The 20,262-nt window shown below is 34.1% G+C and overlaps 2 protein-coding genes across 2 annotated transcripts; both read right to left on the bottom strand.

The window, feature by feature from the left end:
* Positions 1-1,763: 1,763 nt before the first annotated feature.
* Positions 1,764-2,738, bottom strand: LOC149229273 (uncharacterized). Its single transcript, XM_089380994.1, has one exon. The coding sequence runs from the start codon at positions 2,736-2,738 to the stop codon at positions 1,764-1,766; it is 975 nt and encodes a 324-aa protein (XP_089237120.1).
* Positions 2,739-7,285: 4,547 nt separating this feature from the next.
* Positions 7,286-8,177, bottom strand: LOC149229272 (uncharacterized). The gene has a single exon (XM_089375804.1). The coding sequence runs from the start codon at positions 8,161-8,163 to the stop codon at positions 7,657-7,659; it is 507 nt and encodes a 168-aa protein (XP_089231930.1). The 5' UTR covers positions 8,164-8,177; the 3' UTR covers positions 7,286-7,656.
* Between the last annotated feature and the right edge of the window lie 12,085 nt (positions 8,178-20,262).

Below are 20,262 nucleotides of genomic sequence, written 5' to 3'. Positions count from 1 at the left end.
GTGTCCAGGAGTTGTTGCCTAGTGCTGTTCAGGTATTTTTCCTCGAGAACCGTCTTCCACCATGCTGTGACCCCTGAGATAATTCTCCAAATTATTTTAGCTCCAAGAGCTAAGTTCAGCAGTTTTGGAGATCTTATTCCAAGTCCTCCTTTCTCCTGAGATTGAATGACATTCTTCCAACTGACCAAATTGAACTTTTTTTTTTCCGTTTTCCCTCCTTGCCAGAGAAAATGCCTAAGAGCTCTTTCCATTTTTTGGTGGAAGACCATTGGAGCTTGGTACAAAGAGAAACGATAAATGGGTAGAGAGGCCAAACCTGATTTTAGTAGTACCAGGCGTCCTGCTGGGTTCAGCCACATAGATCCCCATTGTTGGATTTTTCTCTTTATTTTGTCAAGGATTTCATTCCAAGTATCAGCCTTCAGAGGTCCCATACTTACCGGCATCCCTAGGTATGTGAAGTGGTTCCAGTTTAGCTTGTATGAGACTCCTAGAATTTTTGCAATGCTGTGGATGGTGTGATTTGATGTGTTCCAACCATAAATACAACTTTTTAACTGATTAACCTTCCCTCCTGAGTATTCCATGAATTGATCTAAGATCTTCTTGAAGCGCCTTGCAATAGTGATGGACGCCCCTCCAATCAAGAGGGTATCATCAGCAAATTGGGAATGGTTGATGTTCTTTGTACCTTGCTCAAATTTGATGCCAGTGATTAGGCCTATTCTTCGATTGAAATCCAAGGTTTTGCTAAGAGACTCAGCCATGAGGATAAATAAATATGGGGACAGGGGACAGCCTTGTCTAAGGCCTCGAGAGGATTGGAAAGCAGCACAAGGTCTCCCATTGATCAGTGGGGAGATCCATGGATTCGAAATGCAGGCTTTGATCATATTGATGAAGGAGGGGTCGAATCCCATTTTATGCAGGACTGCAAACAGAAAGGAGTGCCTAACCCTATCAAAGGCATTGGCAAGGTCCAGCTTTAGGACAAACCCTTTCTCCTTTCGGCTTATGCTTGAGTGAATGGCCTCTTGCACTAGAAGGATGGAGTCAGAGATGTGCCTATTGGGGAGAAAGCCCCCTTGGTTTTCTGAGATCAAGGAGGAGAGATAAGGCTTAAGCCTGGATGATAGAATTTTTGTAATTATTTTGTATGCAGAATTGCATAAGGATATTGGTCGAAACCTTGAGAAGGTGGAGGGTCTGTTCTCTTTTGGAATTAAGGCTAGATGGGTTGAGTTGGTGAGTCCCCCCATTTTGCCTTTCTGTAAAACCCAGCGTATCATCTTTAATAGATCTTTTTTGATCATCTGCCAGTATTCTCTGTAAAAACTGATTGGAAACCCATCAGGTCCTGGAGCTTTGTCTGGGTGAAGACCCCAAATTGCTTTTTGAACTTCTTCTTCTTCTACTTCTTGCGTGAGCTTGCTGTTTGTTTCTTGGGTGACTTCTTTAGGCATGTGCTGTAGTAAACTTGTGTAATCCTCCTCACTTTTTTCCTCTGTCAAAAGGTTTTTGAAGTGATTGGTGGCTGCTTCTTTTATGGAATCCTGGGTATTGTAGCTATTCCCCTCGTTATCCCTAATTGTGTTCACAGTATTTCTGGCCTTTCTAATTGTAGCCTGCTTATGGAAATATGAAGTATTTTTGTCTCCCTCGTGCAGCCGTAGCTACCTTGATTTCAGTCTCCATTTAGTTTCTTCATCCCTTATAGTTTGTCTCAGCTGGGTATAAAGTCTTATTTCGTTCTCTTTGGCTTGCTAGGAAAGCCCAAAGACTTCAATATTTTGCTGCACTTCCTCAAGGTCTTTCTTAATTTTCTTTTTACTCATCTCAGGCTCTTGGTAATTGTTCTTTGCCCAGTTTTTTAGAGCCTGTCTTATTCTCTTTAATTTTTTCTCCCAGATATATGTCGGGGAGCCTTCCACATGTTGGGTCCAAGCCTGCCACACCACATCTTTTGCTGTAGGGATACGATTCCAGAGAGAGCAATATTTGAAAGGAAGTGGTCCTAGCTGGCAATGACTGTGCAGAGTAAGCGTTATTGGATAATGATCAGAGGCGGAGACATTGAGAATGTTTAACTGGCCAATAGTGAAGGTGGACAGATATGATATATTTATGAGGAACCTGTCAAGGCACTCCATGATGTTGCCAGCTCCTAATCGTCTGTTGCTCCAGGTATACCTGCGGTTCTTGGGTTTGATATCAACCAGATCTTGCTCCTGCATAATGTTCTCAAGTCGATTTCTGAATGGGTCTGGGTTGAAGTTTCCCCCTCTTTTTTCGTTGGCATGCAAAACCAAATTTAAGTCTCCTGCAAGAATGATATTGTTGTCCTGCTCTTCTTCTATATTTGTTTTCAAAGTGTTCCAGCACACTTCTTTCTCCCTGTATTGAGTCGGTGCATAAATATTGTAGATTTTTACCGTTGATCCATCTTCCTTGCTTTCTAGATTAACACTGATCCAGTTCTGATGTATTTTGGTGGATTTGCAGCTCCATTTGTTACTATCCCACATTGTTAGGATGCCACCTGAGGCTCCTCTTGCTTCACTTGCACAACCACTGTACCGCTTTTGCTGGCTGATGACTCTGTTAATTTCAGATTGATCTTGCTTTGTTTCTTGAACAAGGACGATTTCAGGCTTTTCACTTTGGATTAAATCCTTAAGGGCTGCTATCTTGGAGGGGTGCCCTAGTCCCCTACTGTTCCAGGATAGCATTTTCATCATGGTTTACCGGTTACATGGAGAGGTGCTCGCCTCTCTTTGCCCTTGTTATTATTTTCTTTATCCGAGTGTCCAAGAATGAAGGATTCTATAGGAGTCTGAGAGCCCATGGCAATATCTTTCTGAGTACTTTCTTCTCTCTGCTGTTTGGCCGATTTTCTGCCAGGCCCTTTTTTGGGTACATCACTGGGCGCTCCATGATCCTTTGAAGAACTTCTGGTTATCCTAGCGGAGGGGGTATCAGGGGAGGGTTGAGAAATTCCTTATGAGAAGGTTTTAATCACATAAAAAAATATCTTTAATTTGATTCTACAAGTTAAGTTTAACAACAGTAAGGCTAAATCATGGTTATGTCAAAAAATACTACCCAAATAAAACTATGAATTAAATTTCTAACTTAATATCTAGAAATGCTTTACATTTTTGAGATATCATTTTAAAGAAAATACAAATTTAATATTATTTTTTCTTTCTTGCATTGACCCTGATATTTAAGAAAATAAAAGGTTATACTATTGTGAAAATTTAATGTCTTTAATGTTTTGAATTTTAATTTTTGTTTATTTTGAATGATAAATTTGTTTAAAATAAAGAAAACATGAACTTTAATATGAAATATATACAACTTTAAATTTTTCATATTAAATATATAATTTAAATATAATTAAAATTAATCTTTTATTTCTTGCGTTGACTTTGATGTGTGATAGAATGTAGGAATATTATATATCAATTAGAAAATAAAGGTGTAGAATTTTAAGATTTTTAATGTCTTCATTATTGTTTTAACTTTTTTTTGGTTATATATTAGGAATGTTTTAAGCTATAAATTAACAATAGGTGGAAAATTTGTATATTGCATAGTGTTATATTGATGGATGATAGGAAGGTTGGTTAAGTAAGGGTCATTGATTAACTTTTAGAATGTTCCTCTGCATTGAATTATTTAGATTAAAGTTTGGCCTTATGATATTATAGGTGGCAATTTAGTTTTGAGGATGCTTACATTTGCATTTTTTTTGTGGTCATTTAAATTCCATGGTTCTAGTCTTAAACAATTTCAAAGTTTGTTTTGAGGTTTCCTTTTCCTTTTCGATATTGAGATTTATTTCAGTGTTGGTATCTAATCTTGGGCTTTGGTTTCCCCTTTGGATTTTATCTTTTTCACTATGGATTTTGGCACTGAATTTGTGGCCTTGGTCGTTTGATTTTGTGGCTATGGTCACCACTAATTTTAGTGCTTATGTTTGATAATGAACCTAATTATTGCTATGATTTCAGAGGTGTTTGTTCCTTGCATTTGGTCGTTCAATCTCTTATTGTTGGAGTCAAGGTGGATGAGTTGATGTGGCTCTTCACATACATATGACTTTATTTTTGGCCCTATGGCTATTGGTACTAGGATGTTTACATGGCTTTAATTGGCCCTATGGCTATCGACACTAGGATGTTTGGATAGGTTTAACTTAAATGGAGGTTCCAGGTTGTGACCCTATGGATTGTAACTTTATGATTATGTGTAATTATATTACATAATTTTGACTATATGCACTTTGTTCTTTCTTCTTTTTAACACTAAAATTTGCATGCAATTCAATATCTTAAAAAAATGTTGCAATGGAAATCATAAAAGGAATATCCAAAGAGAAAAACCAACTATTATTCTTTTTGAAACCAAATATTATGAACCAAGTCCTTAAAATATCTTAATAAACCCAAATAAATTAAACTATGAATATTGACTACAACTCACAAAGTGATAATATAGTTCAGTTGCTAAACACTACAACTACTTATATACTAGAAAAGCCTTCTTCAAATGACCTATATATATCCATATAACCAAATAATAAGTTCTCATCTCAATAATAGTTATATTGATTTCTACATATACATACTTTGTGTCATTCCACAAGTGCCTCTCCTATTAGGTCAACGCTCATTACAAATATGTTTAAGACCCTATATATTCAACCACATATATACCTGCTACAAGGTTGTGCAACTTGCTTCTGTAGATTTTAGTGGTGGAATTTTGTGTTTTTGGATGTTTGGATTGGTTTTGTGAATTGGATCTTTTAAGTTACATGGCTTCCCTTCAATAAATTTTGGTTTACTTCTTTATGGATCCATCTTTGGCTCTTTGGTTACCCACATTAATCTGTTTTTATGAGTTTAGTTTATATATGAAGGGATAATACTTTTCCATGTTAGCAATAGTGTGAGGATGCTTTTTAAGGATTCAAATATTATGCCCATGTATTGTATTATATTTGACTATTTGGGTTTGAAAAATCATACATATAGAATGTAGACAAATATTAAATAAAAATAAAGTAATTTGCCATTAAATACTGTAAGTTTTTTGCTAATATCATCAATTTAATGACATATATGTGAAAATAGACTAATGTTTAACCAAATGGGAGAATATTTTTCTTAGAAAATGTCCAAAAATATCTAATTGGCACAACTACTTCTTTTTTTAATGGTGTTTTCACTCTATGCATGTTTTCATTATCTTTGTGACCTCAATATTTCAAATTCAAAAATAGATGACTCTCATATAATAGTTCATTTTTCTCTATGTTGTTGATGAATTGTTTCTTTTAAGTGTGGTGCTAGGATTAAGACAAAATAGTGGAAGATTAAATAATCATGGTTTTTTTCATGTTCTCTTTCATTTTTTTATTTCAATGTTTTCAATCGTTAATGATTTTTGGGTTTCTACTAAAGTTTTCTTTTCTTCCTAAGTTTTCAATTTCTTTGTCTTTGGATTTCTAGGGTTGAATTGTCATGCTCTTTAGATCATTATGGTTATAGCTCCTAATATGATTCATCTCGTGTTTATGTACTCGTAGCAAAACCCATTTTCAAAATCCACTATAGGTTAAACAATTTCGTTGAAATTTAAGCACTAATTTTAATATTTTTTTGACAAAAATTTATCTTTCCCAATCAAATTGTGTTTTTCCATTGTTTCCTTACTGATGTTAGTGCAATTTTTTTAATCTAGAAATTGAGGTTAATATTGGTGTTTGTGTTTCACTCTTAGGATTTCAAGGTAATATTGATGCTAGTGATCTTGGTGTGGTTGTTTTCTTGTGTTTTTCTTTTTTATTTTATTTTTTTTTTAAGAAAAAGTTCATTGTTGTTGATATAAACACCATAATTAAAATAAAAATAAAAAAAAATGGTGCATGATAATCCACAAAATAGTAAATTATTTTTTTATCTACAAATTTTAATAATTTTTTTAATTAATTAATTTATACCTATAAATTTTGAATTTTTTAATTAAAAAAATAAAAATAGTTCAAATTGTAACTTTAATAATATTAATTATTAATTAATAAATTTTAGTGATTTCATTCTTCGTATTGATTTTTATTCATTTTTGTTTAATTATTTATAATATTAATTTTATTTTAAAATGTACTTTCATTTTTATAGATTAAAAATTTTAGTATTATTTGTTATTTATATAATAACACATACGTAATATTTGACATATTAAGCTGGATATATTAATTAAAAGTGAAAATAGAACTGGCCAATAATGTATTTTCGTGTATTGAGTAGTCATTAGATTATCTTCAAACTAATAACCATGTTGATATATATTTGATACATAGATGAAGATAGAACTTGTCAATAACCTGATGTCTCTGTCGCACTTATCTGTTAATTAACCGTTGCAAAGTTGTCGATTTTGGAAGCAAAAATTATTTCCAATCAAAATACTTGTACTTTGTTTCTCCTCAGAACAAAAAAATCAAAATGCTTCTTTAACTACAATGAGTTTCTATGGTTTGATTTACTCGTGAGAAAGCGCAAACAAAGCAAACCCTCAAACATATACATGACCAACCAAAAGATGGTCTCTGATTTTATAAACATTTTTTTATCACAGTTACCGAGTGCGGCCGAATCGGTCTAAAAAAATTCGAATATTCCTCGATTCGTTCGATTCAGCTGAATTATCCTAAAAATTCAATTTCATGATACACAAAGCAGTAGTCTTTAACGCGACTTTTTGAAAGTCTTTCCGGCTGTTTTTTCCGGTGAAAATCCGGCAGTAATTTATTGGAATCCAAGTTTGATAGCTAGTTTCTGCACAATGAAAGCGTCCCAGGGGTTTTTCAGGGTGCTGAATCCCAATATGCAGTTAAAAAACCATTTTAACTGCAACAAAACATGATTTCATATCAATTTCTTCCGCCGGATTCCGTCACCGGAATCTCAAAAAGTCGCATTATAGACAACTCCATACACAAACGATACATGCCGGAGACATTAAAGCGGAGACAAAAACTGGTTTTTCTTTGGCCCAAACATCAAAAAAATATTAATGGATTGTCCAGATAGAGTGAGCAATCGGTAAGAATGAAGGTCAAAAACTGGTTTTTCTTTGGCCCAAACATCAAAAAATATTAATGGATTGTCCAGATAGAGTGAGCAATCAGTAAGTTAAGCCAAAGCTCACTCAGATTACAAGTAGATTAGGCAAATTTTGAAACATATATTTGAATTTTTTAAAGCATACCCAATTTTTTCCAAATTGAAAAAACTTGAATGTATTTATTTTCATACCGTATCGTATTCCAATTAGAACTGGGTAACTATGAAGTAAAATTAAACGCTACCGGTGGTAGATTTCACCCTAATATTAAAAACTCGTAAAATCATTACATCTCCAACCCGATCCACAATCCTGAAGCAACCATACTTCAAATTTGCAGGCTTCATAACTATCTACGTCCATGTTCCAGCCCCTCGCCATTAAACGGAATCATCATAAATAATAGTAAATAAATAAATACGATGACTTCTTCGAGAGCGGACAGGGTCTCTCCGTCTCAAGCTGCAGAAGTCACAAGCAGTTGGCGGCATGTCATGCCAGTATGAGAGTAGCGGCTTCTCATACTGATGAGGAAATTACCTCCGGGATACGAGACAGTGACGGCTTCCAAGAACGTCGAGAACGCCGCACACCTATTTCATTGCCTTGCAATTTCTGCAACAGAGAGGACTTCATATCCCCATCTCCGTTACCGTTGTTCCGACGAAATAATTCAGACAGTTCTCTCGAAGAGATCAACACCTTAATTCTGCGAACCTCTCCACCTTGTGACGGATTTAGGTGATTAAAATTACCCTCCTTGTCTTGTAAACCAAGATCAAAATGCAATGGTCGTTGAAGATTCAGATCGTGGACGCTCTCAATATTATGTTCAGTGAACGCTTGCACAGAAGAGCGGTGCCCTTCGCGACGATGGCTTTCTATTGAGGGGGGTATCGGCCTGTCACGATTAACCCCGCCATCTCCATACTCTTGCAATTGCATTAATTTGCGACCCGATCCGTTTGTGTGTGTGTTCTCCATAACCTTATTTCTGCGGACCGAGTACCCGTAGCAATTACCCATCGATGAGAGGAATGTATGAGATACATGGAATATAGGTTGTGAGTGGGCACTTGTATTATTATTGGCGACGGCACTGCAGCAGCACATGGGCTTTGTCAGATATGGAGCGCTGGCAACCATATTGTTCTGAACTTGTACTCCAATTACGTGATCTGTCAGAGCTCCGCGTTAACAGCTAGCAGCTTGGAATTCAAGCAAACACATACCAGTTTTGATTTGAACGACTTCATTAAAGAGCTTCGAATCACAGCGAAAGCATAGCGCTTGCACTTGTGATTTGAACGACTTAATTAGACGTTTAACTGTATTCCACTTGTGATTTGAACCACTTAACTAGATTCTTGACGGTGTATTACAATTTCCAAGTAATGGTGAAAGGGGGTTTTCATTTTGTCCACCAGTTATTGAGATTCTTGACGTGGTGCTGACGGCAGATCGTCGTGGAGAATAACAATTCAAGACGACGGTCGCACGTCGGTGAAACACCTCCCCGTTCCTGCTGTGTATTCGTGTCTTAAGGAAAGTAGGTGTATGGTCGATATGTCAGAGGAGATAACCGCCGACAAAATACGATTTGGATTACTCTTCATTCAATCCAGTGGAGTTTTAGTTGTGTGTTTCTTTCCCACCACAGTCGGAATGAGTAATCGTTGGCGTCATGAGCAAATATTTATCTCAATGTAATATTTTGTAATATGTAATAGAATTGAGTTGTGATATATCTTAAAATAGTTTGTATTCCTCACCATATATAATTATTATATATTATTTGTTAAATATTGTTTATAACATTTTATTAATAATTGTATTTCTAAATATTAATATAAAATATTGGTTAAATGTGGTTTATAACGTACCATAGTTTTCTTTTGAGATAAGTTATGGTTTTATAAATAATTTTTTGTTTTATGAGGTTTTTGCTTTTAATTTTGTAAATTGTAGTAGATTGTGTCATTTAATAATTAAACAAGGAGCCAATGTTGTGGCGTTAGTCCCTGCCGGTTAACAAAAGTGTTTGGTGAGTTATTATGATGAGATTTAATAGGTGTTTAATTTGCATTATTATTAGAGTCGGTTTGCATTACTAGTGTGTTGTAGGCATGCTTATTTGTATTAAGATTTAGTGAATTGGATAGCAAATTGTTGTATGGACTTTTTGACTTTATGCAAAGAGTGAAATATAATGAACTTTGCGTTTGTTAAGAATTGTGGTAAATGTAAAAATAGTTTTAGACATAATTTTCCAATGTGTCATGATTTAGAGAGTGTTTAGATTAATAATTAAAATGTAATAAAATTTGAGAGTGAAACATGGAAACCTTGACGGGGAAAAAGTATAAAGGGTAATAATAATGCATTATAATATACGAAGAATTAGAGACTGTTAAAGTAAGCAATGTATTTTAATAAGCATGGGGTATAAAATATATTTAAATGCATAATAATGAATTCATGGTGCATAAAAGATAGAATTTTGTTTTTTTTTTACATTTGAATATTATGGAAATATCCATAAAATGATAATGAGCAAATAAACATTATTATGAATATAAATTTGTTAATTGAATCCGTGGTGGAGAGTGTTATGATTGTCGAAAGTCAAGGAGGAACTTAAGCATCTAAAAATTATGGAGTCTTGAACCCATAATTGAAAGATTAGATATGTAGCAACATGTTTGGACATAAGTGATTCCATTGGGGTTAATGTCAATGATTGGGGAATTATTCAATGGTCAAAAGAACAAAACATATATTTATTTAAAAATATTGTTTACCATAACTTTAATGTGAACTTTAAATTTGTCCAATTACTAATTAGCAAAGAAAATAAACCCAGCATCTAATTTCTAATTAGTGATTTGTTGCATTTAATTAGTAATTTGTTGCGATGCAAAAGGACATGACTTTTGGTCTTTTTTACAGTCTTGCGTTAGTAAATATAGTATCTAAGTACAATAGCAAAGCAATTTTGATAAGTTTATTTTATAAATAAAAAACTAAAATAAAGAGATTAAAATTAAAAAACATTTAAATTGTACGAGTTGAAATGTAAATTGATCATGAGCTGCAAGAAAAAAAATCATTATCTTTTGGTGTTGTATACTGTTGTTTTTTGCAATATCTGTGTTCCATTTAAGCAAGTTAGTTTTCTTATTGAAAATTTTTCAAAGTATAATGAAGGCACTTACATCACAGATAAACACATGCCATTAAACATAGTTGTTTTTCTATTTTGTGATTATCTTAATTAGGAAGTATAGTTTAATATAATTCATTTATTTGACATAACATAAGCATAGGAGATATGATGTCATATAGAATGACGAACTTTGGGATAATTGAAAATAATAAAAGAATGGAGATTGACTATAGCATTTCAAATTACTCTATTTATTAGTCAGAAATAATGTTTTGACACTTCAAATTACTGTATTTATTAGTTAGAAACTATTTATTAGTTAGAAATAATGTTTTGACAGTTCAAATTACTCTTTATTAGTTAGAAATAATGTTTTGACAGCTTGATTTTTTAAAAGTTATTATGTTATTAAACTTTATACCTTAGAAACTATTTATTAGTTAGAAATAATGTTTTGATAGTTCAAATTACTCTTTATTAGTTAGAAATAATGTTTTGACAGCTTGATTTTTTAAAAGTTATTATGTTATTAAACTTTATACCTGGTAACAAGAAAGTAATACAACTGGAAGGAATGATATTACATGTTATGAATTATGAAAGCCATATTCAATTAATACTGTTTTAAATAAGAAATAGATAACAGTTCATTTCAATGTGTGAATCTTTTTATTCAAGGAATTTTATTTCTTTGTGATTGGAAGTGTAGTCTTTGCATCATGAATACTGAATAATAAAAATATTATAGGAAATTTATGCTTAGTTAAAACTATAAATAATTTAATAGTTATAATTAAATATAAATGAATAAGAAGTATTTAATATTATATGGGTAATTTAAATCATAAAATGCATTATTTATTTAAACAATGCAAGATAGAGTGTGATATTACAATTAAATAAAGATAAATAATAATAATATTTTTATATTAGATCAGAGATATTGAAATTTAATTAAACATTAGCATAATGAATCAAGAGCCATAGAGACAAAATAAATAGTGCCAATGCAATTTTTATTAACTAATAATTAATGCATTAAACATTGGCATAATGAAAAAATATTGGACCAGAGATATTGAAATTTAATTAAACATTAGCATAATGAATCAAGATCCATAGAGACAAAATAAAAACTGCCAATGCAATTTTTATTAAGTAATAATTAATGCATTAAACATTAGCATAATGAATCAAGAGCCATAGAGACAAAATAAAAACTGCCAATGCCAATTTTTATTAACTAATAATTAATGCAACATTCCACTAAATGAATGTTCACATACAAGATGATCATTTAAGAACATAGGATTTGTACTGCAACATTTTTCCTTCTGTCAATACAATGTCATTTTTCCAGCAATTACAGCAGTTCATTCCAAGTCTGCATGTTTCAAAAATTTCAGTTGAAGGGGATCCCATGGAATTTGCAGAAATTTATGCTTCTTTATACTAGCTTAACTGCTGAATTTTAACAAGATCATTTCCAGACTTTCCTAGAATGGCTGCAACTGTGCATTCAGATGTTACAACTTCAACTGTGCGTTCAGATGTTACAACTTCAACTGTAGTTTTTGTGATAAGCTGACCAGCTGCTGTGACACTGGCAAAGGTGATATACAATGTCAAGGACATTAGCACAGAAATACTGATCAGCAAAAGCACTATGATAGTAGCAATTGAGAAAATTTTGCAAATGTTATGTACCTTTCAAATTTGGCAGAAGTCTGTTGACAAAGAATTGGGTCTTCAAACTCAGAGAAATTGGCAATACTGTTTAGCCACACTGCCAAAGGTGATATACAATGTCAAGGACATTAGCACAGAAATACTGATCAGCAAAAGCACTATGATAGTAGCAATTGACAAAATTTTGCAAATGTTATGTACCTTTCAAATCTGGCAGAAGCCTGTTGACAAAGAATTGGGTCTTCAAACTCAGAGAAATTGCCAATACTGTTTATATTGCGATTTGACTGAATTTTGAAACAAAGCATATAGTTAGTTAGTACTGCAGGGGTTCATGTTTGCAGACAGATTTATGGTTGTCACACTGCCAAAGGTTGTATACAATGTCAAGGACATTAGCACGGAAATACTGATCAGCAAAAGCAGTATGATAGTAGCAATTGACAAAATTTTGCAAATTCTATGTACCTTTCAAATCTGGCAGAAGTCCGTTGACAAAGAATTGGGTCCTCAAACTCAAAGAAATTGCCAATACTGTTTATATTGCAATTTGACTGAATTTTGAAACAAAGCATATAGTTAGTACTGCAGGGGTTCGTGTTTGCAGACAGATTTATGGTTAATTATCTTAAATAGAAATTTAATTGAATCAAGGAATCTGCTTTTGTTGTAAGAAATCAAAATCAAAAAGTAGCAACAGAGGGACAGTAGACGAATTGTTGGCAAATGTTGGAAAATGTTGGAGGGAGATCAAGAACTGCATACAAAATTGGTGCAGTTGTTTGCTGTGGATTGCCTGAAATTTCAATTAGTGATTCAGATTTTCCTGGTCTAACTTCAAGAAGATTAACTTTGGCATCAGAAATCTGACCATACAAAGAAAACATGATCAGTAAATAAAGTGTGTTCATAGCAACGTATCAACAATTGAGCTTGTTATTCGAGCATGCAAGAGTCCATGGTTATTTGAGCATTATAAGTTAATGGCATTCTGGTTGAATACTGAGGGTTTGTCTTAACTGTGGTTGGCATGCGCTATGGTGGTCTAATTGGCGGCCAGCTGTTCCTGCTCGAGATGCTGGAAAGTTTGGCTTGGGTTTCACTGTCTTCGTGGCCTGTGGGTTGGTATTGTTACTTGCTTGTTTAGCTCTGCAGTCTGTGTGATTTTTCGTCTGTGGTGGAGTTCCTGGTTGCTCGGATATTGTTACTTGCTTGTTTAGCTCTGCAGTCTGTGCAATTTTTCGTCTGTGGTGGTCTTGTGGGCGGACAACTGTCCCTGGTCGAGATCCTGGAAAGGTACTCGACTTGGGTTTATTGTCTTTTCGTTTCCCTCAAGAGTCCATGGCTATTTGAGCATTATAAGTTAATGGCATTCTGGTTAAATACTGAGGGTTTCTCTTATCTGCATGGCTTTTATGAGCGATATAAGCTAAGTCGAACCAAGGTTTTGGAGGTTGGAAAGGTTGGTTTTGGGGGTGGAAAGGTTTTGGGGTGTTATTGGGGGCTCGCATAGTTGGAGGTGAAGGGCAAGTGGTCCGGTGACTCCCAAGCCGTTATGTAACGTTGGTATGAATCGGACTGTGTTCGCGCCCTTTGGGTTATTATTGGTACTTGGTTGTTTAGCTCTGCAATCTCTGCGATTTTTCGTTTGTATTTGTTGTATTGTCTGCGCTGAAAACACAATGCGGTTTCTGCCGGCCGTGATGCTGTGGATTTGTCTTAGCTACATGGGTTTTATGGAAATTTCTGTAAATGTCGGTTTCGACAGGCATTTGGAACGAGAGAACCTGAGTCAAGCTATGGAGTGTATTCAAGGTTTTTGGGTTATGCATCTATGGATATTCGACTTTGATATTACTCCTAGAACGGAAGGTTGCTTTGTTGACTAAAGCTGTATAAGACTAAAACAGATGCCTAAGATGGCTTGTTGCAGCTTTGCAATGTTGACGAGATCTGTTTTGATTTGCAAAAACAGTTTATTAGAAAGTGAGTATTGTACATACCTCAACCAATTGATCATTTTCGAAAGCAGACCGAGGAAGCTGTTCTCTTTGTAATATTCTAATATTGGCAGCTGTTGTGTGCTTCATATCAGAAGTCGGTACAGCATCCCTGCCAATTAGACAACACAATTTCAAAATAATATCAAGTTGCTGAAACGTACTTTATCATATGCAATCCTATTACTGGTTACAGAACTGTATCTGCGATCAAACTTCAGATTCACGCTAACTAGCTAAACATGAGAATGCAGAAGGAGAGATCAAAAGTCTGAGGCTACAAAGCCATAAACCTTTGGCACAAAGCCTGTAGCATCTGCTTTTCAATGAGGTCTAATAGAAACATTGGCTGAAAATATTGCAGAATGCTGAGGATGTAGGCAGTTAAATGCAAAGAACCGACTAGAAATTTTAGGCAGGCATTTCATAAAAAATTTTAAGTCCCCTTGCCGAAGTACTCCAAAGTAGCTTTTGCATAGACAATACTGTGTGTGAAGTGCACTTCAAATCATATAAAAAATGAAATGGGTTGAGGTAAACTTACTGCTTGGACATTCTTTATCATGATTATTTTAAAACGCCAAATAAACCTTATTCTCCGCCCCGTAAACCTTAATTTGACTTAGGAAAAACGCCAAATATTTCCAAATATCGCTGCGGTCAACCCAAAGACATCGATCTATCCATCGCTTATAGTCCCCGGCAGGGACTAGTAACTATGTGTCATGATCTTTGTTTTTTTATTCTCGAGTCAAATGAATGCACTTAAACTAAAACAGAATGCACACAAAATCCAGACTAACACGTAGCAAAGTTTTAGAGCCATATATGTAAAAGCAAGTAAAGCAAAAAATGAACGTACTTTCACGCTGAACTGTGAGCGGTTCTGTTTTAAAAGATAAAGAATTGCAAAAAAGTCATTTCTATCTATATCTGAATCCAACAGAATTTGATGCGGTGCTCCATGCGATGGAAAACTTTGACAACTTAGGTAAGCCAACAGAAATATTTGGGAAAGAATAAACACATGTAACATCATCATGATGCTCTGTGACGAGTTGCACTTTGTATAATCAAGTGCACTTGCTTATGCAAATAAACTAGTTGAGTCAAAACAGTAGTCAAATTATGCAAGACTGAAATAACATGGAAGTGTAATTTAAAACATATGAACTCAATTTTGCATGTAATAATATGTTGAGCCATAAATAAAACAAAGATGTTTGGATAAGGTATTTGCAAAAATACCTGAAATAGTTGCAAACAGAAAGAAGCATCAAATAGTTGCAGATTGCACTTGCCTTATGTGAGCAGGGAAGAACACATTTTCAATATAAGATCAAGCTCCTTAAAGGTGTTTTATCGTATGCAATGCTATTGCTGGTTACAGAATTGTATTTGCAATCAAACTTCAGATTCACGCTAACTTGAGCCTCCTTGTACCCTGATTGAAGTTGTTTTTCTTCTGATGCATCACCAAGTAAAACAGAACGTCAACAATGCAGCAGAAGATTGAAACTGATATAAAAGTGGTTTCCAACATTAATGTAATTGATATATCTAGCCATTTAGCTAACCAACGTATGCAAAAGGTGTCACCCCATAAACCTCGTTCAGACTCCTTTATATTTGTAGATGCAGAATAATGCATTTTATGAAGATATGTACCAATATCATTAACACAATGTAACTCGTATAGGAACTGAGGTGCTAGTTCATATTGATATGACTGTATTGCTTCAACGTCATTGTTCTTTAAGCAAAAAAGAAAGTGGTCTATTAACGCATTTCGCAATTCATTTGAAGTATAACGAAAATGTAGAAGCATTTCGAACGAGTCAAATAGACAATCTCCTACAGTATATGAAAATGCATTTAGTCTAAAAAGACCATTTCTTTTTAATACAATATCAATGTTGTCAGGCAAAATGCATTGCAATCTGAATTTGTAATTGTCAACATCTATTATTTCTTCCATTATGTGCAATTGCTTACCAGGGTTGGCTTTTGCAATTGTCTTGTACAGCTTTGCAAAAAAATATTGATGAAGCTAGCAAAAACTGAACATGACTGACATCGATAGGCCACCAAACCCCCCTGAAGCTTCTCAACACCAAAGTGTTTCCCAAAGAACAATGTCCCTTTTTCAACAAAACTACCAATGCAAACATTTGGAGTTTCGTTGAAAAAGGGAGATCGTTCTTTGGGAAAGACTTTGGCGTTGAGAAGCTTCACGGGGGTTTGGTGGCGTGATCTGACATATCTACATTTAAATATAGATATGTAAAAGGAGCAGATATATATAGTAAACATTAATATTTTAAATAGCAAATAGCATGTTTGTATAGTTGCCATACATACCTTTTCAAAGCAAGCGGTTGGGTTGCCTTTCCTAATTGAGTTATGTGGTCTATTTCTTCAGTTGTTTGTTTTCCTTTTCCAGGATTTATGCTATGTTATAGAATAGGAACATATATTTAGTTCAATTTCAAAGAGCATATAGAAGTAAAGAGTTAACAAGGAACATTAAAACCATAGAACGATACATATATAAAGATAGAATGGATATATACTAAACATTAACATTCTAAATACAAATTGGCATATTTGTATAGTTGTTATAGACATGCCTTGCTGAACATTATTATTCTAAATACAAATCAGCATATTTGTATAGTTGTCATAGACATACCTTTGCAAAACAAGTGGTTGGCTTGCCCTTTCTAATTGCGTTATGGATTCTATTTCTTCAATTGTTTGATTTGGTCTCTGAAGATTTAGGCTATGTTATAGAATACTAACATATATCTAGTGCAAACTAGAAGAAAAAACTGAACAAGAACATTAAAACCATAGAACCATACATATGTAAAAATAAAAATAGAATGCATATATAGTAGACATTAATATTCTAAATACAAATTACCATTTTTGTGTAGTTCTCATAGACGTACCTTTGCAAAACAAGTGATTTGTTTGCGCTTTCTAATTGGCTTATGCATTCTATTTCTTGAATTGTTTCGTTTCCTTTTTCAAGTTTTATGCTATGTTATAGAATAGCAAGACATATTTAGTACAAGTCAAAAGAACATATGAAAGTAAAACTTGAACAAGAAGACAAGATGCATGATTCATGGAAAAGCAAAGGCAAAAAGAATATACTGTGTTTGTTTATGTTGCATCTTGTTGTTCTTTTTTCTTGGTTGTTCTGTTCAATTGAAAAGGGTTTTACTAGTAGAATCTGCATGCATAAATAGATGGGGTCATATCTGCAAATTTATGATAGGATAGTTCTGTTCATTAATTGAAAAGGCTGTGTCTGGCATAAGTTGCATTGATCAATACAGAACGCCATATATGCAAATGTAGAATAGAATGCATAGTATGTATGCTGTTATCACTTCATTTACCACAAAAAGATATTGCAGTATGCTTTAGTAAAATAGATATGATAAAAGCAATGAGATATTGCAAAAATGTCAAAATTTGGAATTTTGTAAACTGTTTCATGTGTATATCATAGGTCAAGGAGAAGAGATATTATATCATGGTCAGACCAATATGCATCCAATACGAAAATCTTATAGTTTATATTGCCTAGATTTGCCCAAACATGGTCAATCAATGATTTGTGCATGCTATTAGTTTTGTCAACTAGGAAATGAAGATTGTAGTTTTGCATGCAGGTTTGTAGCTGCTTTGTTTTTTGATTGCAATGCACCATGTCAATATTCAAGTCCCCTAGTATAACTATGATATTGTTTAGATCTAACTGGTAAAAGGATTTTGCAATGACGTTCAGGATATTGTTTAGGTTTGCATGTGGCAATGCATATATATTGAGTATTCGAATTTCTAATGTGTCAACTTTTATTTTTGCAAACAATGGTTCTAGAAAGCAGTCTTCAAAATGGGTATGTTCAAGGACAACAATATTTTCCTTTATCAATATCATTAGTTCATGCTTAATGCAACTTGAGATGCAATTGAAATTTTTGAAGTCTTCATTTAAGTCGAATTAAGGTTTACGGGGCAGAAAGGGTTGGGGATCTTATTACGCGCTTTGCATGGTTCAAGGCGAATGGCACGTGGGACATGTGAGGGGCACGTGGTTGCATGCGGTCTGGTGGTCTGATCGGCGACCAGGTGTCCGTCCTTGAGATGCTGGAATGTTCAGCTTGTGTTTTACTGTCTTTGCAGCATTTGGGTTGGTATTGTTACTTGCTTATTTATCTATGCAGTCTATGCGATGTTTGGTCTGCGGTAGAGTTCCTCTGGTAAATGTCTGCGTGAAGCTATGATTCTTAGTTGTATTGTTTAGAGGTTAAGTTCAGCTGCTGCATTATAAGTTAATGGCATTTGGATATGGTTATACGATATGGATCTAAACAGAATTCAAGGATCAAGGAACCTAAACAAGGCATTGAGAACCAGATACGAGCAGTGCATAAGCATAATTCCATAATGCTTCTTAAGAAGATCCATCATTATGGGACACTGCAGGTATGATCCATATAAATGATGAACATGTAATATATTCAAAGGGCAGGTTTGGCAAACACAACAACAATCTGCCTAAGCAAATTGTCCCAAGACTATTGCCAATTGTCGCATGTGAAAGAAGATGCCCAAAAATTACAGATCTTTGATGATTCACAAATTGTCGTGAATTCGATGAATGCAACAAATTGATTGGATAATTATAAACTTCAACCTATATTTCAGGAGATTAGACTTCGTTAGACAGAGTATTTAACAGATTATGTTTGAACATGTTTACAAAGACAGGAACATGGAAACTGATGGACTGTCAAAAGCAAGATTACACAAAGACAGGAACATGGAAACTGATGGACTGGCAAAAGCAAGATTACACTTGGCAGCATGAGCTTGGCTGATTCAACAGAGAGTGGAAGGACAACTGATGGAATGTCTTTTAAATGCCAATATCTATGTATAATTTTCTATGCCACTGTTTATGAACATATCTAGGACCTGATTCTTCATGAGACAAAACTGGTTTCAAATCTCTGATGTATGTCAGAATGACCATGACAGTGTATGAATCTAAACAGAATTCAAGGATCAAGGAACCCAAACAAGGCATTGAGAACCAGATACGAGTAGTGCATAAGCATAATTCCATAATGCTTCTCAACAAGATCCATCATTTATGGGACACTGCAGCTATGATCCATATAAATGATGAACATGTAATATATTCAAAGGGAAGGTTTGGCAAACACAACAACAATCTGCCTAAGCAAATTGTCCCAAGACTATTGCCAGTTGTCGCATGTGAAAGAAGATGCTGAAAAATTACAGATCTTTGATGATTCACAAATTGTGGTGAATTCGATGAATGCAACAAATTGATTGCATAATTATGAACTTCAACCTATATTTCAGGAGATTCGACTTCGTTAAATAGAGTATTTAACAGATTATGTTTGAACATGTTTACAAAGACAGGAACATGGAAACTGATGGACCGTCAAAAGCAAGATTACACAAAGACAGGAACATGGAAACTGATGGACTGTCAAAAGCAAGATTACACTTGGTAGCATGAGCTTGGCTGATTAAACAGAGAGTGGAAGGACAACTGATGGAATGTCTTTTAAATGCCAATATCTATGTATAATTTTTTATGCCACTGTTTATGAACATATCTAGGACCTGATTCTTCATTAGACAAAAGTGGTTTCAAATCTCTGATGTATGTCAGAATGACCATGACAGGGTTGTTATCAGATAAAACTCGCTTCAAAGCTTCGATATATGTTAGAATGACTATGATAGGGCTGTCATATTGACATTTTTGGAAACTGTTTATGAAACAAGATATGTTCCCAGCAATACTTTTATCACTTCCTATGCTTAAGCATATCTGTGAAATGCAGGAACATATATAATAAATCTAATTTTGTTTTCATAATAAAATAATTTTTTCTGTCTGAGCAGAATAAGGTAGTTGAACATCATATGAGAACCAATCTGGTTATAACTAGCTAACATGACATTTTAATCTAAGGTTTAAATAGACAAAATGTCTTGATTCATCATTATACAGAGCTAGTTGCATGCATTACTCAACTTGTACTTGTTGGGATCATCTCAAATAATATTGTTGTTATGATTATAGCAATTGATAATATTAATATTAATATTAATGTAAACACAAAATAAACAATGACAATTTCAGATTTGAATTCCAATATAATTGAATGACAGAAAAGATCTCAATGACTGAATACAGCTTAAATATCT

The sequence above is a fragment of the Pinus tabuliformis genome, chromosome J (genome assembly GCF_031772625.1).
Source record: "Pinus tabuliformis cultivar Carrire ecotype Pingquan chromosome J, CPIR1, whole genome shotgun sequence".
In the NCBI taxonomy this organism is placed as follows: Eukaryota; Viridiplantae; Streptophyta; class Pinopsida; order Pinales; family Pinaceae; genus Pinus; species Pinus tabuliformis.
This window is presented reverse-complemented; position numbering and strand designations above follow the sequence as displayed.